The sequence below is a fragment of the Cervus canadensis genome, chromosome 19 (assembly GCF_019320065.1).
Source record: "Cervus canadensis isolate Bull #8, Minnesota chromosome 19, ASM1932006v1, whole genome shotgun sequence".
NCBI lineage: Eukaryota > Metazoa > Chordata > Mammalia > Artiodactyla > Cervidae > Cervus > Cervus canadensis.
Window position 1 is genome coordinate 47,445,607 of NC_057404.1, and position 15,667 is coordinate 47,461,273.

At 40.9% G+C, this 15,667-nt stretch overlaps 1 protein-coding gene across 5 annotated transcripts in view; it reads left to right on the forward strand.

Moving 5' to 3' along the window:
- The first annotated feature begins 215 nt into the window (after positions 1-215).
- SEC24B (SEC24 homolog B, COPII coat complex component) overlaps positions 216-15,667 on the forward strand; it is a 78,757-nt gene continuing 63,305 nt past the window's right edge. For 3 of the 5 annotated variants that reach the window (XM_043438311.1, XM_043438312.1, XM_043438315.1), the window contains exon 1: positions 216-475. In XM_043438311.1, coding sequence (XP_043294246.1) covers positions 349-475 — 127 coding nt within the window. In that variant the 5' untranslated portion in view covers positions 216-348. The remainder of the gene's footprint in view (positions 476-15,667) is intronic. The other 2 variants (XM_043438313.1, XM_043438314.1) reach the window with 1 other exon arrangement.

Genomic DNA, 15,667 nt, shown 5'->3' on the forward strand with positions numbered 1-15,667 from the left:
CTCTTGCCCCGGGAGGCCGCCGCCCCGCGCCCCGCCTCCGGCCTGGGTGCGCCCGGATCCGCCTGCAGGGGGCGCTGCGACGAGCGCAGCCCGTGCCTGAGGGGAACTACCCGGGGGTGGGAGTCCCGCGGCTCCGCGCTCGGGGCGGAGGCGAGGCAGGGTCCCGGTGCCCGCGGCGGCCCAGCTGGGCTGCGCAGTGGGGCGTGAGCATTCCAGCCGCGGTCCCGGGTGACTCCCTCGGTGACGCCGGCCGCGTTCTTTCCTCTTCCTCTCGCCTCTCCGGCCCCGCCTTCCCTTTTCCTCCGCCCACCCTGCCGAAGCCGAACCGCCGCCGCCAACAGCGCCGTCATGTCGGCCCCCGCCGGGTCCCCTCATCCGGCCGCCAGCGCCCGAATCCCGCCCAAGCTTGGCGGAGCCGCCGCCTCAGGAGCCGCCGCGCCGGCAGGCCCGGGCCCGGGGCCGCACCAGCAGAACGGTGAGGAGGGCGGCCGGGGCGGAGCGCGGGGCCTAGTTGCCGGCGGGGCAGCCTGCGCGGCGCGATCCGGCGGGGAGGGCCGGCGGGCGGCGGGAGTTGGGGGCTGCCGGGCTGGGGGCGGGGGGCGCAAGGCGGGAGCCTGACGGGGGGCGGGGAGAGGGGGGACGGACGCCCCGGCGCGGGGCCGACCCGGGGCATCGCGGGCTCGGGCTGCTTCTGGAGTGTGGCCCCAGGCCCTAAACCGCCGGGGCGAGTTGGGGCGTTGAAAGGGGGCAGCCCAGAGACCACGTGAATCGCGGTTATCCAGCCCCGGGCGCGGGCGAGGCGCCCCGAGCGACCCCTGTCGCGGAGAGACCCGGGGCCGCAGAGTGCGTGGTCCGGCGAAGGCTGCTTGTAGCCAGGGAGCTGAGGAGGGTTGTGCCCTTCCTGTCTCGGGGAAAATTGCTCTGATTTCTGAGGCCCGGCGAGCACGCTACCTGGAAGGAAACTTCAGTTAGTGCTCAAGTTTGTAGACAAAGGGTGTAAATAGGCAACACGAGTGTAACTGTAACCCTGACCCAGTTCGGCCTTCGAGATCTGTCGTTGCTGCTGCGGCCGCTACTCGAGCGCCTGGAACTGGCTGGTTGTGTTTGAAAAGGAGCAGGTGTCAAACGGATTTAAACGAATACTTTTAGATCTGGGTGTCCCCCGCCTCTCCCCCGTCCCCCAGCTTCACTTTCAGAAACAAAAACGTGCCAGAGTTGGCCCTGTTTGAGGCAAGGCCTTCATACCGGCAGCAGGCATTGCAACGTGAAGGCCGCTTTCAGACTAAGGTCGTGGGCTTTGGGGAAGTAACAGTCTCCGCTGAAAAATGATGCTTGTAGAATATCCGTTCCTTCAGTTAGTGGATGGGGCCCGGGGAGAGGGGCCCGCTCTGTATAAACGGTAATATTTCCGATGAGAACGCTCGAAACTAATTGACTGAATACTTTACAAGAATATGTCTGGTTCTCTGTTTGTATAAGAGAACAAAGTCTGGTGGTGCTCTTCAAATGATTGTTGGACTGACCTATTTTACCCAGTCTGCTAGTGAAAACTTACTGGACTTTATAAATCAGTTCAGCGAACATTTAATTTTTATAGCTGATGCTGTTCACGCTTGCAGTTTATCGTTTATCCTGAGAGCCAGAAGTTGAGGTTTTTTGTTTTTTTTGTAAGTCAAACGTGATGGCTTAGTCTTCATAATTCTTTGGATCAGCCATAGTTGTCAGTGTTACATGCAGTACTTTTTCTGGTCAGTGTAGTAGGTTTTGTTCTTCTGCCCTGAACAAACATGAAGATATTATTTTTGAGCAGTTTTTGTTCCTGTAAACTTAGCATAAATTCTTGTTTTTGTTTAGTTTTTGAAATAGCTTTGTGTGTGGAAGAACTGAAAGAAGAGATCCCCAGTCTTTTATAATATTGTAAATCCATGCTTAATAGTGATCCAAGGATTGTGTCTTTTCCTGATTTTCTGATTATGCATTATTGTCATAGTGTACAATTTTTAAGGTGACAAATATTTGCCTTAGTCTTACAAATTTTGTGAATACTCAAGGAGTGACAGGATATCAGTTGTAATCAAGATGTTAAATATGTAAAAAATCAGTTAATACATTTAGAAGCCAGATATAAATGATGCTTGCTTTCTACTGTTTATAATCATTACTTTCCTTTGATATAATTCATTTCAGCATTTGTTGCATGCTTGCAGTTGGGGACTCGAGATTAGCCTAGTAGGTAAAACAAAATCCCTGCCTTTCTCCTAAATTGACATGTATTTTGGTGACATTCAAGTTGGTTATGACCTTGAGGAATTTGACAGGTAGAGGTAGGAGGGGAGGGCTGTTGCAGGGGCATGAACCAAAGTTGAAAAATTTAGGAACCAAGAAGCAAAAAGAGTGCCAGGTGAGAGGGAAAACCCAAGGGATTAAAGCTGAAAACAATACTTGAAAGGGGCCAGATTACAGAAGGGTCTTGAGTGTTAAGGAATTTGGAAATTAAGATAAAGAACTAGAGTTAATTTTTGTTTGTTTTTGTGAAAATAAGTGACTTAAGTAGATAAATAACAAGATCAAATCTGTTTTTGTTTTGCTTGTTAATCTCAGAGAAAAGTAACTTTTGCTTTTGGAATCCATAGATAACGGTTAAGCAATCATTTGGGTTTGTGATTGATTCTTCAGTCCTGCATAAACTAGTTTGCCTTTTTATATCTCTGTGGAATTCCAGGCGTGATGAAAAAGAAATAGATCAGAAGTATGAGTTTGAAACATCACAGAAGACAGTTGTAAAACTGTAGTGGTACCTACCAATCACTTACTTTAGTGTTTATCAAACATTTTTAAAAACAGATTTCTTTTCCCAGAGGAATTTGTAGAGCCCTGCTACAGACATCTGAAAAAAGCAGAGCTGTTGTGGTTAAAATAGAGGTGGAGGTCCAGGTGTTTTTGGAGTACAGCCTGTAAGACACCTAGTTCGATTCCCTAATTAAACAGATAAAATCAAGATCCAGAAAGTTTTGGATGGGTGTTTTTCACCAATGCCTGTATAAGCTTCTTGAGGGTGACTGGCTGTATCCTGTTCACCGCTGTATACTCAGCATTTTCGAGGCCTAGAACAAGTTATAGTTTCATTTGTTAAATGAAGTCTGATACAGTTTTTCTAGTTTCAAGTCCAGATCTCTTTCTATTAACAGACTCTAAGAAGTCTCTTACTGGAAACTTTGACTTTGGAAAGGGTTTCTGGGAGGCAGAAGCCCAGACTTCATTAATATTTTTCCTTGTTTTCTGTGTTTAACTGTTAACATACTTTCCCCACTTATTCCTCCACCCCGCCCCCCAACTTATTTGAAGATACAATTTGACTTCTTTGAGTTTGTGAATTATTTCTTTTTGAACTTTCTTCCTTGGAGTTACATTTCTGTACTTCAGTTTTTCACTGAGCAGCATATGGGCAGTTTAGAATCATTGTATTTTCATAGAAAGTTGAATATTTTTCAGCTTACACTTTGCCTTTTAAGAGTCCTTCCAAAACAGAGTCCTCAAACAAGGAAAGACTGAGTGAATAATATCCTGGTAATTACGGCATAACCCCATTGTTGTTGTTTAGTTGCTAAGTCATGTCTAATTCTTTTTGGATCTGTGGACTGTAGCCTGCCAAGCTCCTCCATCCATGGGATTTTGAAGGCAAGAATACTGGAATGGGTTGCCATTTCCTTGTCGAGGGACTCTTCCCAACCAAGGGATTGCACCCACATCTCCTGCATTGGCAGGCAGATTCTTTACTTTGAGCCACCAGGCAACCTGGCATAACTCCATAATTTCTCCCAGTTGACTTAAATTGAAAGAGGTATTTTAGAAGTGGTTTTTTGTTTGTTTGTTTGTTTTGGTGGGGGGCACTCAGATTTATCAGTAAAACTCTGCTTTCTGATTCTTCTTTTAGGAAGCAAATGGTGCTCATTTTCAAATGAAAATGTGTTTTCTTTCTACCATGTGCCTTTCCCAAGAATGATACTATCGGCAGTTTTATCATTTTATTGTCCATAATGCAAGAAAGATGAGATAGTAATGGGAATTATCAGGCTTCATTACTTTATTATTAGACTTCATTACATAAACTGGAAAAGGAAATGGCACCCCACTCCAGTGTTCTTGCCTGGAGAATCCCAGAGACAGGGGAGCCTGGTGGGCTGCTGTCTATGGGGTCACACAGAGTCAGACACGACTGAAGTGACTTAGCAGCAGCAGCAGCAGCAGCATTACATAAACATACCTTTCACTCAGGAATACTATCTGGTGGGCTATAGGAAACAGTTCAACTTTGAGAGCACATGCAAAATTTAAAATCATACAAGTGTACATACAGATACTAGTGTATCTGAAGTAAGTCCTTTTTGATCAGAGCAGTGTCTTTGTCTCAAGTTCCTAGTCTTCCTTTATAGCCAACCAGAAGCATCTGGTCCTCTCTTGAAGACAGTGCCATGGTATAATATAACTTTCTGCATACATAATTTCCTCCTAAACTGGTTAATAGATGTCTCAAGGATCTTATAAAATATATACACAAGTGTCTGTTATCTGGATTGTTTTTACTTTTTGTTGTTGTGTTGTTTTAGTTATTTTATATTTTCATTCCCACCCCACACCTCCCCCTCAATTTCTTTTTGTAGATCACATTCATTGCCACTGATCCCAGTATTTCAGCTAACTTCCATCTTTCTGATTGATCTGTAAACCCTGAAGTATTAGATGCTAAAGACGTTGAAATAGAAGGGATTTTGAGCCAATCTTCAATGGACTTTCCTAGAAATGAGAGCATCTTCAGAGTTAGCACTGCGTGTTATAGCAGATCTTGTATTCAGCCCTGAGGAAGCTGCTATTATTTCCAGTAGGTTAAGCATACTCAGAATTGCCAGAAAGTGTAGGCTAGTGAAAAAAGGTGTAGGTTCTGTTACAGCCCAGGGTTTTGTGGAGAAAATTACTTAACATCTCTGGGCTTCAGAGGATAATAATACCTTCCTCTTAGGGTTGTTGAGAAGATTACATTAAATGAGGTGCTGTTTTTTAAAGTACCTGGTGTTTAGTAAAATGAGATGCTTTGCAAATGAGGGGCTCCTTCATTTCATTTCCTTCAAAACACCAGGATATAAATTCTTCAGGCAGCAGAGACCATGTGAGTTTTCCTCCTCATGTTCCCAGTGGCAGCATGCTATAGGCACTCAATGGAGTACGTGAACTTGGCTACTAATTTTCTCACACTGTCCAGCCCTCCAGACAAAGAATCTGCTCTTGGAAGGTTTCCTCCAATAGGCCACTACCTCAGCTAGCTGGTTTGCGGGAAGAGGGGTTTTAAGTTTTCTACGATTGCGTGCCGAATGCTGCCAGGAAAAGGAGTTGAGGAAAAGGGCGATAAAATAGGGAAGCAAGAGGGAGTAGTAAAATTGCCTTGCCTAGACTGTAGCCAAGTCCTAACTCGCTTGTTTTTCCTAGTATTTCCGAGAAATAGGTATTGTGAAATGGATTTGGAACCTTCACTGACTGGCATCTTCACTACTTCCGAACTGTGTGAAATTGTATGAATTAGTAACCTTTCACATCCTTGTTTGTTTATAAAGTGATGATAGTGATAACTTCACAGGATTTTATGAGAATTATATAAGATTATGGATAGAAAAGCATAGTACGTGGCATGTAGTATGTTTTCAACCAATATTGGTTTTCTTTTGGCCCCTTTACTCTTAGCAGTCATTATGATGGCATCCAAGAGGACAACCGATGGAGTGGCAGGAATAATCTATACTTAGTGCAGTGAGAGTTCGTCTAAATGGTTCCATAGGCTCTGTCTGCCAGGCGTGACTGGAACAGTTACCTTTGTAGCTGTTAGCCTTCCATCAGGAAGAATAATCCAGGGTAATGAGATGTCATTCAGACTCCCCATTTTTTAAATCACTAGGGTTATAATTGCAGACTTTTTAGAGCTGTATGTGTCTGTATACATTTTATGCTCATTAAAAATGTATTTTAGCAATATTATTGATACTTTATATTCAAAATATTTAGTAATTAGTACTTAACGTACTGACCACTGAGTAGATCCCAGTCTTGACACTGGCGCAGAACTGTGTCAGACTGTAATGCGCCTGGATTACTCCTTTAGTTGCTGGATCGTGAGTGGGTCTGGGGCAAGGGACCAGCATGGTGGGATGTAACAGGGAAGCAGGGTCAGGACTGTGACTGTTCACCAACTGGCTCAGCAATGTTTTAATAAAGATGATTGTTAAACTACATACAGGCTCAATATTGAATTATTTCTTGATAGTTCAGCAATGAATGAAATAAATGTTTAGTAATGTAATTACTTTTCCAAATTAGTATGAATTGTATTTCAGTAGGACAGAGGTGCTTGTAGTTTGCTGACCTTGATGTCCTTTTGAAGATAATAAAAACTTTTTAATCTGCCTTTTTTAAAAAGTTGAAATTCTGGAATTCCTGGCAGTCCTGTGGTTAGTACCCCGCACTTCCTCTGCAGGGGATGCAGGTTCGATCCCTAGTTGGGAAACTAAGATCCTGCATGTTGTGTGGCCTGACCAAAAAATAAAAAATGAAATAAATTTTTTTTTAAATGTTGAAATTTTTTAAATTTCAGGAATTCAATTTCTCCTGAATTAATTCAGTCTTTTCAATTCAGGAAAGGACTAATGAAGGAAACATTTTTATATTCAAAATTTTACTTCTCTATGGAATGAGGGGAATGAGGAAACATTTAAGAGCCTATGATTTTTTTCGTATAGTGCCTAGATGTTCCATAAAATACTTGCTGTGTAAATTTTGATTTTCATATCGAGTTTGCATGAAGCAGGGATAGAATCAGTTTTCCTTTGGTGAGAATCTGATCTCAGGAAGGAAATTATGTCACTGAGGCAAATCTATCCTTTGGGTAGATTTTGTGATAATTTTCTCTCAATAAGGATAGCAAGGGTGCTTATAGAAAATCAGAGGCTGTGTCTCACTTGTGTATGATAATATCAGTCAGGCTGACCATCTAAAACCTTTGCAGCTGTGATTAGAGCTGGGGAGATTATCCTGGATCTGGGAGGGCCTGATATACTTGCAACCATCCTTACTGGAAACTGGAGGAGTCAGCCTACAGAGAAAGGAACAAGACCACAAGAGCAGAGGTTATAATGATGTACTTTGAAGATGGAGGGAAGGGGCCACAAGCCAAGGAATGCAGGTGACTGTTAGAAACTGAACAAGGTAAGGAAATGGATTCTCTCAGGCTTCAGAAAGAACCAGCTTTGCCCATGACACCTTAACATTAGCCCAATGAAACTGATTTTGGACTTCTGACTTCCAAACTGTAAAGTAATAAATTTGTACTATTTTAAGCCACTATATTTGTAGTAATTTATTACATTTGTACTGGGAAACTCATACATCTAGTAAGAAGGAAAAAAAGCGGCAATGTCAAAACACTTTAGATGCAATGAAATGCAGTAGATTTTTACTTTCCTTTTGTTTTGAGTGTTCTTATACTTGAACTACTAAAGAATAAAAAGTGTAGAATGGCAGAGAAAAAAATATTCAGACTTGTAATTTGTTCTGGTAGTAGAGTATAAGTATTAAGTTTTGAATTCTTTCTCTTTAAATATCATGTGCATGCATGCATACAATCGTTCAGTCGTGTCTGACTCTTTGGGACCTCATGGACCACAGCCCACCAGCCTCCTGTCCATGAGGTTTCCCAGGCAAGAATACTAGAGTGGGTTGCCATTTCCTTCTCCAGGGGACCTTCCCAACCCAGATATTGAACCTGCATCTCTTAAGTCTCCTGCATTGGCAGGCGGATTCTTTACCACTGAGCCACCAGGGAAGCCCTTAAATATCATGTAGTTGTTGATAATTGTGATGAGATAAATGCCTGATACAGAAATACTTGATGATTATTTACTGCACTTTTTTTTTTTTCTTAAAAAATACAGCAGTGGAATCCATGAGCCAGTCACTGTCCTAAGCCTTAAGGATATGATAGAGCCGAGAGCAAAGTAGGCCCAGGTTTTTGACTTATAGAGTGTACACTTAGTTACAGTTCCACGTGGAAAGCACTGTCACAGAGGTCCGATATACTGTAGTACAACATTAAGCGGGCATGGACTTGTAGAATTGCAGAATGTTTTCTAGAGGAAGAGCTGAGAGCTGAGGATGAGTAAGAGTTGGTCAGGTGAAGCGGGTAGAAGGGGACCTCGAAGGTTCCGGGTAGAAGGAAGAGCCTGTGTGAACAGTTGGAAGTGAACAAGCATGACTTGATAACTCTCTGTGCTAAGAGTGAGTATATGTGGAATAGAGATTTTCAGCCTTTTCACTCATGGCTACTTTAGTGCTGAAGTTTTTGGTGACATTCTTGAAGGAGTTAAACTTAGAACACATGTATTTTATTTATTTTTTATTTATTTTTTTTTTATTATTATTTTTTTTTCCAGTGGGTTTTGTCATACATTGATATGAATCAGCCATGGATTTACATGTATTCCCAATCCCGATCCCCCCTCCCACCTCCCTCTCCACCCGATTCCTCTGGGTCTTCCCAGTGCACCAGGCCGGAGCACTTGTCTCATGCATCCCACCTGGGCTGGTGATCTGTTTCACCATAGATAGTATACATGCTGTTCTTTTGAAACATCCCACCCTCACATTCTCCCACAAAGTTCAAAAGTCTGTTCTGTATTTCTGTGTCTCTTTTTCTGTTTTGCATATAGGGTTATCGTTATCACCTTTCTAAATTCCATATATATGTGTTAGTATGCTGTAATGTTCTTTATCTTTCTGGCTTACTTCACTCTGTATAATGGGCTCCAGCTTCATCCATCTCATTAGGACTGGTTCAAATGAATTCTTTTTAATGGCTGAGTAATATTCCATGGTGTATATGTACCACAGCTTCCTTATCCATTCATCTGCTGATGGGCATCTAGGTTGCTTCCATGTCCTGGCTATTATAAACAGTGCTGCGATGAACATTGGGGTGCACGTGTCTCTTTCAGATCTGGTTTCCTCAGTGTGTATGCCCAGAAGTGGGATTGCTGGGTCATATGGCAGTTCTATTTCCAGTTTTTTAAGGAATCTCCACACTGTTCTCCATAGTGGCTGTACTAGTTTGCATTCCCACCAACAGTGTAAGAGGGTTCCCTTTTCTCCACACCCTCTCCAGCATTTATTGCTTGTAGACTTTTGGATAGCAGCCATCCTGACTGGCGTGTAATGGTACCTCATTGTGGTTTTGATTTGCATTTCTCTAATAATGAGTGATGTTGAGCATCTTTTCATGTGTTTGTTAGCCATCTGTATGTCTTCTTTGGAGAAATGTCTGTTTAGTTCTTTGGCCCATTTTTTGATTGGGTCATTTATTTTTCTGGAATTGAGCTGCAGGAGTTGCTTGTATATTTTTGAGATTAATCCTTTGTCTGTTTCTTCATTTGCTATTATTTTCTCCCAATCTGAGGGCTGTCTTTTCACCTTACTTATAGTTTCCTTTGTAGTGCAAAAGCTTTTAAGTTTCATTAGGTCCCATTTGTTTAGTTTTGCTTTTATTTCCAATATTCTGGGAGGTGGGTCATAGAGGATCTTGCTGTGATTTATGTCGGAGAGTGTTTTGCCTATGTTCTCCTCTAGGAGTTTTATAGTTTCTGGTCTTACATTTAGATCTTTGATCCATTTTGAGTTTATTTTTGTGTATGGTGTTAGAAAGTGTTCTAGTTTCATTCTTTTACAAGTGGTTGACCAGTTTTCCCAGCAACACATGTATTTTAAAACAGCAAGTTCCAGGAAAACTATATTAACATGATCCTCTTCAGAAGTCTTTATAAGGCAACTTAATATTCTGCCCTAGCAACCCCTTTGATGGCCTTTTGACACAAAGCTCTAGCCTGCAGCCGTACCTGATGTTGTGCTGTGGCTCCTTTGCTTTTCTTGTGGCAAGTTATACTTCTTTACCAGCTCGGCATTCTGTGTCACTTCATCACAACACTCGGCGTTCGTAGTTGTGGCAGAGCTGTTAATACATTTTATTGATCAAAGTGTGGCAAACTCATGTGAGGACTTGCAGTATATTAAGGTGTACCTTTAGGAAATCACTGTGAAAAGGAGGAGTGGTGAGCGGTGAGTGGTCGAGGTTTCCCCAGTGGCACCAGTGGTAAAGGATCTGCCTGCCAATGCAGGAGACATGGGTTCGATCCCTGGGTGGGGAAGAGCCCCTGGAGAAGGAAATGGCAACCCCCTCCAGTGTTCTTACTTGGGGGAGCCCATGGGCAGAGAGGAGCCTGGTGCGCTGCAGACCATGGGGTCACAGTCGGACACAGCGTAGCAGTGAACACAAGCACACACACAAGCCGGGCAGGGGTCAGAGCATAAAAAGTCTTTGCGCTGGTTTTAATCTCTGCTGCTGTAACAGATGACCACAGACTGTGGCTTAAAACAACATCAATCCATCTTCTGCAGGTTGGAAGTCTAACTGGACTAAAATCGAGGTGTCATTAGGGCTGCGTTCCCTTCCAGAGGCTCTAGGAGAGAACCCATTTCTTTGCCTTTTCCAGCTTCCAGAGGCTGTGCCCATTCCTTGGCTCTTGGCCACTCTTTCCATCTTCAGAGCCAGCAACATTGCCTCTCTCAGAGGAGTCTTCTGTAGTCACGGCTCCTTCTGAGTCTCTTCTGCCTCCCTCTTCCCCTTTTAAGGACTCTCATGATTATGTGGCGCTTACCTGGATTATATATTCCCTCTTTGAAGGTCCACTGGCTAACAGCCCTAATGCTATCTCTAATGTTACCACCCCTCTGCCATGTAACCTAGCATTTTCACTGGTTCTAGGGATTAGGACATGGACGTGGGGTGAGGGAGGGATTATCCTGTCTCCCACCATCTTACAGACCATATTGGAGAATTTGAATTATTCTTAATGGCAAGAGAAACTATTAGAAAGCTTTAAACAAGGAACTAACAATCTGCTATTCTTCTTCAAAGCTTTTTTGTTGTTGTTGCTATTTTAGTACCTTGCCTTTCCTTAGAAATTTTAGAATCATCTTGTTGGTATCTATTTTTTAAAAAAGCCTTCCATGTGTTTTTGTTGGGATTGTATTGAATCTAAAGATCAAAATTAAGATAATTTACATCTTAATGTCAAGCCTTCCTGTCCACAAAGATGGTATATCATTCCATTTACTTAAGTCCTTGATTTCTTTCATCAGTGTTTTCTAGTTTCCTACATATAGATTCTTCACATATTTCATTAGATTTGTATTTTTAGTACTACTTTTTGTGTGTGCTGTTGAAAATAGTATTTTGGCTTTAGAATCTGAATCCTGAATTTTTAAAAATAGTAATTGCTATTCTAGTTGCTATTACTCCATAATAAATTACAACAGAACTTAGGGGTTAAACAACCATTATGCTCACAGATTGTGTTGAGCTAAGACTTTGAGCAGGGCACCGCAAAGATGGCTTTTCTCTGCTCTAGAATGCCTAGGGCCAGAGCTGGGAAGATGCAAAGGTGATTTTGATGGCTGGAGATTAGGATGATCTTGAAGGCTCATTTATTCACACATCTGGCACTTAGACTAGAATATATCAGACTTGTACTTCAAACCAGAGTGCCTAGCAGTGACCACTGTGTGTGTTTTGGCATCCTCAGACCATGGCAGCTGTGGAGTAAATGGGCTTCTTATGGAGTTGCTTAGGGATCCACATGCAAATAATCCTATCAAACAATACAGATGCTCAATTGTCTATGACTGAGTCTGGGAATTCACACAGCTTTGCTTCTGCCATTCTTTATTGGTGGAAGCTGTTATAAGCCTGCTCAAATTCAGGAGTAGACAGATCCTACCCTTTAATCAGCAGTGTCAAAGAGTTTGGCGACCGTGTTTTAAAACTGCCACAGTTGCTGAGGCAATTATTGGGAATATAAGTAAATGAAAATGCTAATACTAGTAAAATTCCCATAATTTACAGAGTCTCTTTTAAAAAAAAAAGAAAAGAATGGGTGCATTTGTGATCTTTCCCAGGCTCATTTCCCAGAAATATAACTTTAATATTCGTATATACCCTGGGCTTCCCTGTTGGCTCAGATGGTAAAGAATCTGCCTGCAATGTAGGAAACCCAAGTTCGATCCCTGGGTTGGGATGATCCCCTGGAGTAGGAAATGACAGTCCCCTCTAGGATTCTTGCTTGGAGAATCCCATGGACAGAGGAGCCTGGCGGGCTACAGTCAGAGTCCAGTCAAAGAGTCAGACATGACTACGCATTCACTATTAATATACCCCAAGAAAAAGTTAAGAATTATCTAATACATTTTAAAGTTGAAGAAAATCACACCTTGTTAGGTCACAGTAAGACAAAATTTTTAAAATTATTTTCTTGTCCTAGCATTTTCTTTCAGTTTAAACTGATCTTTAATTTTTTTTGTGCAGGTTTTTAAAAATTGATTTTAAACATTCAAAAAATTATTTTACTTTCAAAAGAGCTAATTCACATATTATTTTGGTTAAATTATACTAGAATTTTGGGGGAGGGTACTCGGATCATTTAGATTTTGATAAGAAATGGTATGCATCGACATATAATTAGCTATTCTTACCTTTGCACCCTCTCTACAAAGTAAGTACCTTCCTTTTCCTTGATGGATTGAAAAGTAAATAGACTTTTTTGGGTGGGTAATTTACTTCTGATAAATTTTACCAGTTCCAACATCCCTATTATTTTTAGAAGAATGGCATTTGAGTAGCTTGGACAAAATGATGGTTCTTGTCCTGTTTGCAGAGATCATTTAGCATAGATAAGCCAAATCAAATCATAGAGTGAGTAGATATTTAAACAGATTTATCTGATCTCTTGATTAATAAATGTGTACATTGTTGGGTTTTCTGGGGCTATAATGAAGAGTGGTAAAACCATTTTTTTAGATCTAATTTAGTAAGAGGAGAACATTTTACACTTTTTTTTAAGGCATGTTAATGAAAGATTTGTATTAAGACTTGTTTCCTTTTAAGTAAATAAATTCTTTTAAGTGAACTATGATCATGTGAAATATCCTATAAGAAAAGTAAATTATATACCTAGTAAAATAGTGTTACCTGAGTTTTGGTTCCTTGTATACTTGGAATTACAGAAGTGTGGACATTATTTTTTTTTACAGCTTGATTGTCTGAGTTATCTTTGGAGAATGTATTTAAATGACTAAATACTAAAGATGATTTAGTAGAAATTGAAAATAGAATAAGGAAATTATTCATGTATCTTTTATAAATACATATTTTCTATTTTATACATTATTATGGCAAGGAATACAGTGACACCTTTTGTGTCAGTGAACTTGGAGCAGCTTGAAATTTATATACATATATCTTATCTGTGTGTGTGTATACATATATATGTACATATATATACATGATTATCCTTTCATTTGGGCTTCCCTGGTGGCTCAGACAGTAAAAAATCCACCTGCAATGTGGGAGACCTGGTTTTGAACCCTGTGTTGGGAAGATCCCCTGAAGAAGGGAACAGCTGCCAACTCCAGTATTCTTGCCTGGAGAATCCCATGGAAAGAGGAGCCTGGCAGGCTGCAGTCCATGGGGTCTCAAAGAGTCAGATTTGACCAAGTGACTTTTAACTTCACTTTTCATTTGAGGTAAGGTACAGATACCTATTTCATTCCAAAAGACAAGCAAATTAGATTCTAGGATAATTCAAGTTTGCCCTTGGAACCAAAACTAGAATTCCATTGTTTGAGATAATTGACCTTCTGGGCTGAAGAAAGCTAGCAGGATTTTAGTGTAGCGAGGGCCAGCAGATAATTGCTTAAAAGCATGGACTTGAGCCATATTATCTAAATCAAACCCCAGCCCTATTATTTTCTAAATATGTGACTTTATTAACTTAAATTTTGTTTCATTTACCTTATTATAAAGTAGTTATAATGATACTCTTTATTTCAGGTGGTTAGGAGGAATAAAGGACTGAATATATATAAAACATTAGAACAGTGAGTGGCACAAAGTGTACTGTTTAGACTATTAATAAAATTAATACTAAGTTATGGTAACTTTAATGATACTGATAAAATAAATACATTCTATAGTGATCAAAGATAAATGTAAAAATGAAAGTATTAAAAGCACTAGAGGAAAACATGGGTAGTTTTATAATATTGGAGTAGGGGAGGCTGTATGAAATATGAATTAAAATTTTGTCAAGCATGAAAGATTTTACTACATGATAGTTGAGAAACTATAGCAAGAGACAACGTGAACAAAGTTAAGTAACCTGAGGCAAATACAGGCAGCACATAATAATATTGTTAAATTGCTTAATGTATATGAACATTTATAAATTATTAAGGGACACACAATCCTGTGGGGAAAGGGTAGGTAACAAAGATACCCAAGTGGCTAAGAAACATTTGTAAGGATTCTCAGCATCACTCAAAGTTTAGTACTGCAAGCTAAAATGTTTCTTTCTTACTAGATAGGCAGAGATTAAAATGGTACTCAGTGTTGGGAAGATGAGGCATTCTGAAGCATCATTGATGAGAGGTATAAATTGATAGACATTTTTGAAGATATTTGGCAATAATGGTCAATTTTAATTACTCCTAAACCCTTTGAACCTCCAGTTTCAATTCTAGGAACTTACCTGCATATTCATCACAGAGGTTGACCTCATAAATTAGTTCACTCCCTGGAGTAAATATTCATCATGGGGATTTGGTAAATAATGTTATGTTTCTACAATGAAATATTATTAGATTCTTTTAGAAGAATAATAAAGATTTATATATGCTAACACAGAAGGATATCCTTGCTGAACTGTAATATGGTCTTTGTGGTTAAATATATATATATGTTTATATGTATATTACATATATTGTACATATAGGTATCCAATATTGTACATATAGGTATCCAAAGAATACACAAGAAACCATTAACTAAACTACATCTGGGAAGTAGGATTTCAGCTACCAGGGAAAGAAGGGGACTTGTACTTTTCACTTTATGTTCTTCATTGTTTGAATTTTTTTGATAGTAGGTATACTGTTAGTTTTATAATTAAAAAAGGGGGGGCAGTAAGAAAGGTTTGAACTTCGTCTGTGGTAGGTATATTGTTATCTGTTACTTCATGACAAAATAGCCTAAAACTTACCAGCTAAAAACAAGGAGTACTAGTCTCATACTTTCTGAGGGACATGAAGCAGTCTAGCTGGGAGATTCTGGATTAGGGTCTCAAACGTGAGATTGTATTCAGGCTGTCAGCAGGGGCTCTGGTTATCTTTAAGACTCTATTACTTGGTGTGAAGAGTCTGCTTCCAGACTCTCTGTTGAGGTTGTGGGCAGACCTCAGTTTCTCTCTGGTTGTTGGTCATGAGAATGCGATTCCTCACCGCATGGGTTTCTCCAGAGAGCTCTTCACAGCTTGGCAGCTTTGATCTTCCACACTGAGAGATCTAAGAGTGCCAGTGCCTGAGACAGGACAAGTCTTAGCAGTGATATCATTACCTCCGCTGTTTGCTGCTGGTCACACAGTCCGGTCCTGGTGTATCGCGCGAGGGTATGAGTACCGGAGCGTTGAGGAGGCTGGGCGCCATCTTGGAGGCTGACTACCATGGCAGGCCTGTTAGAGTATAACCT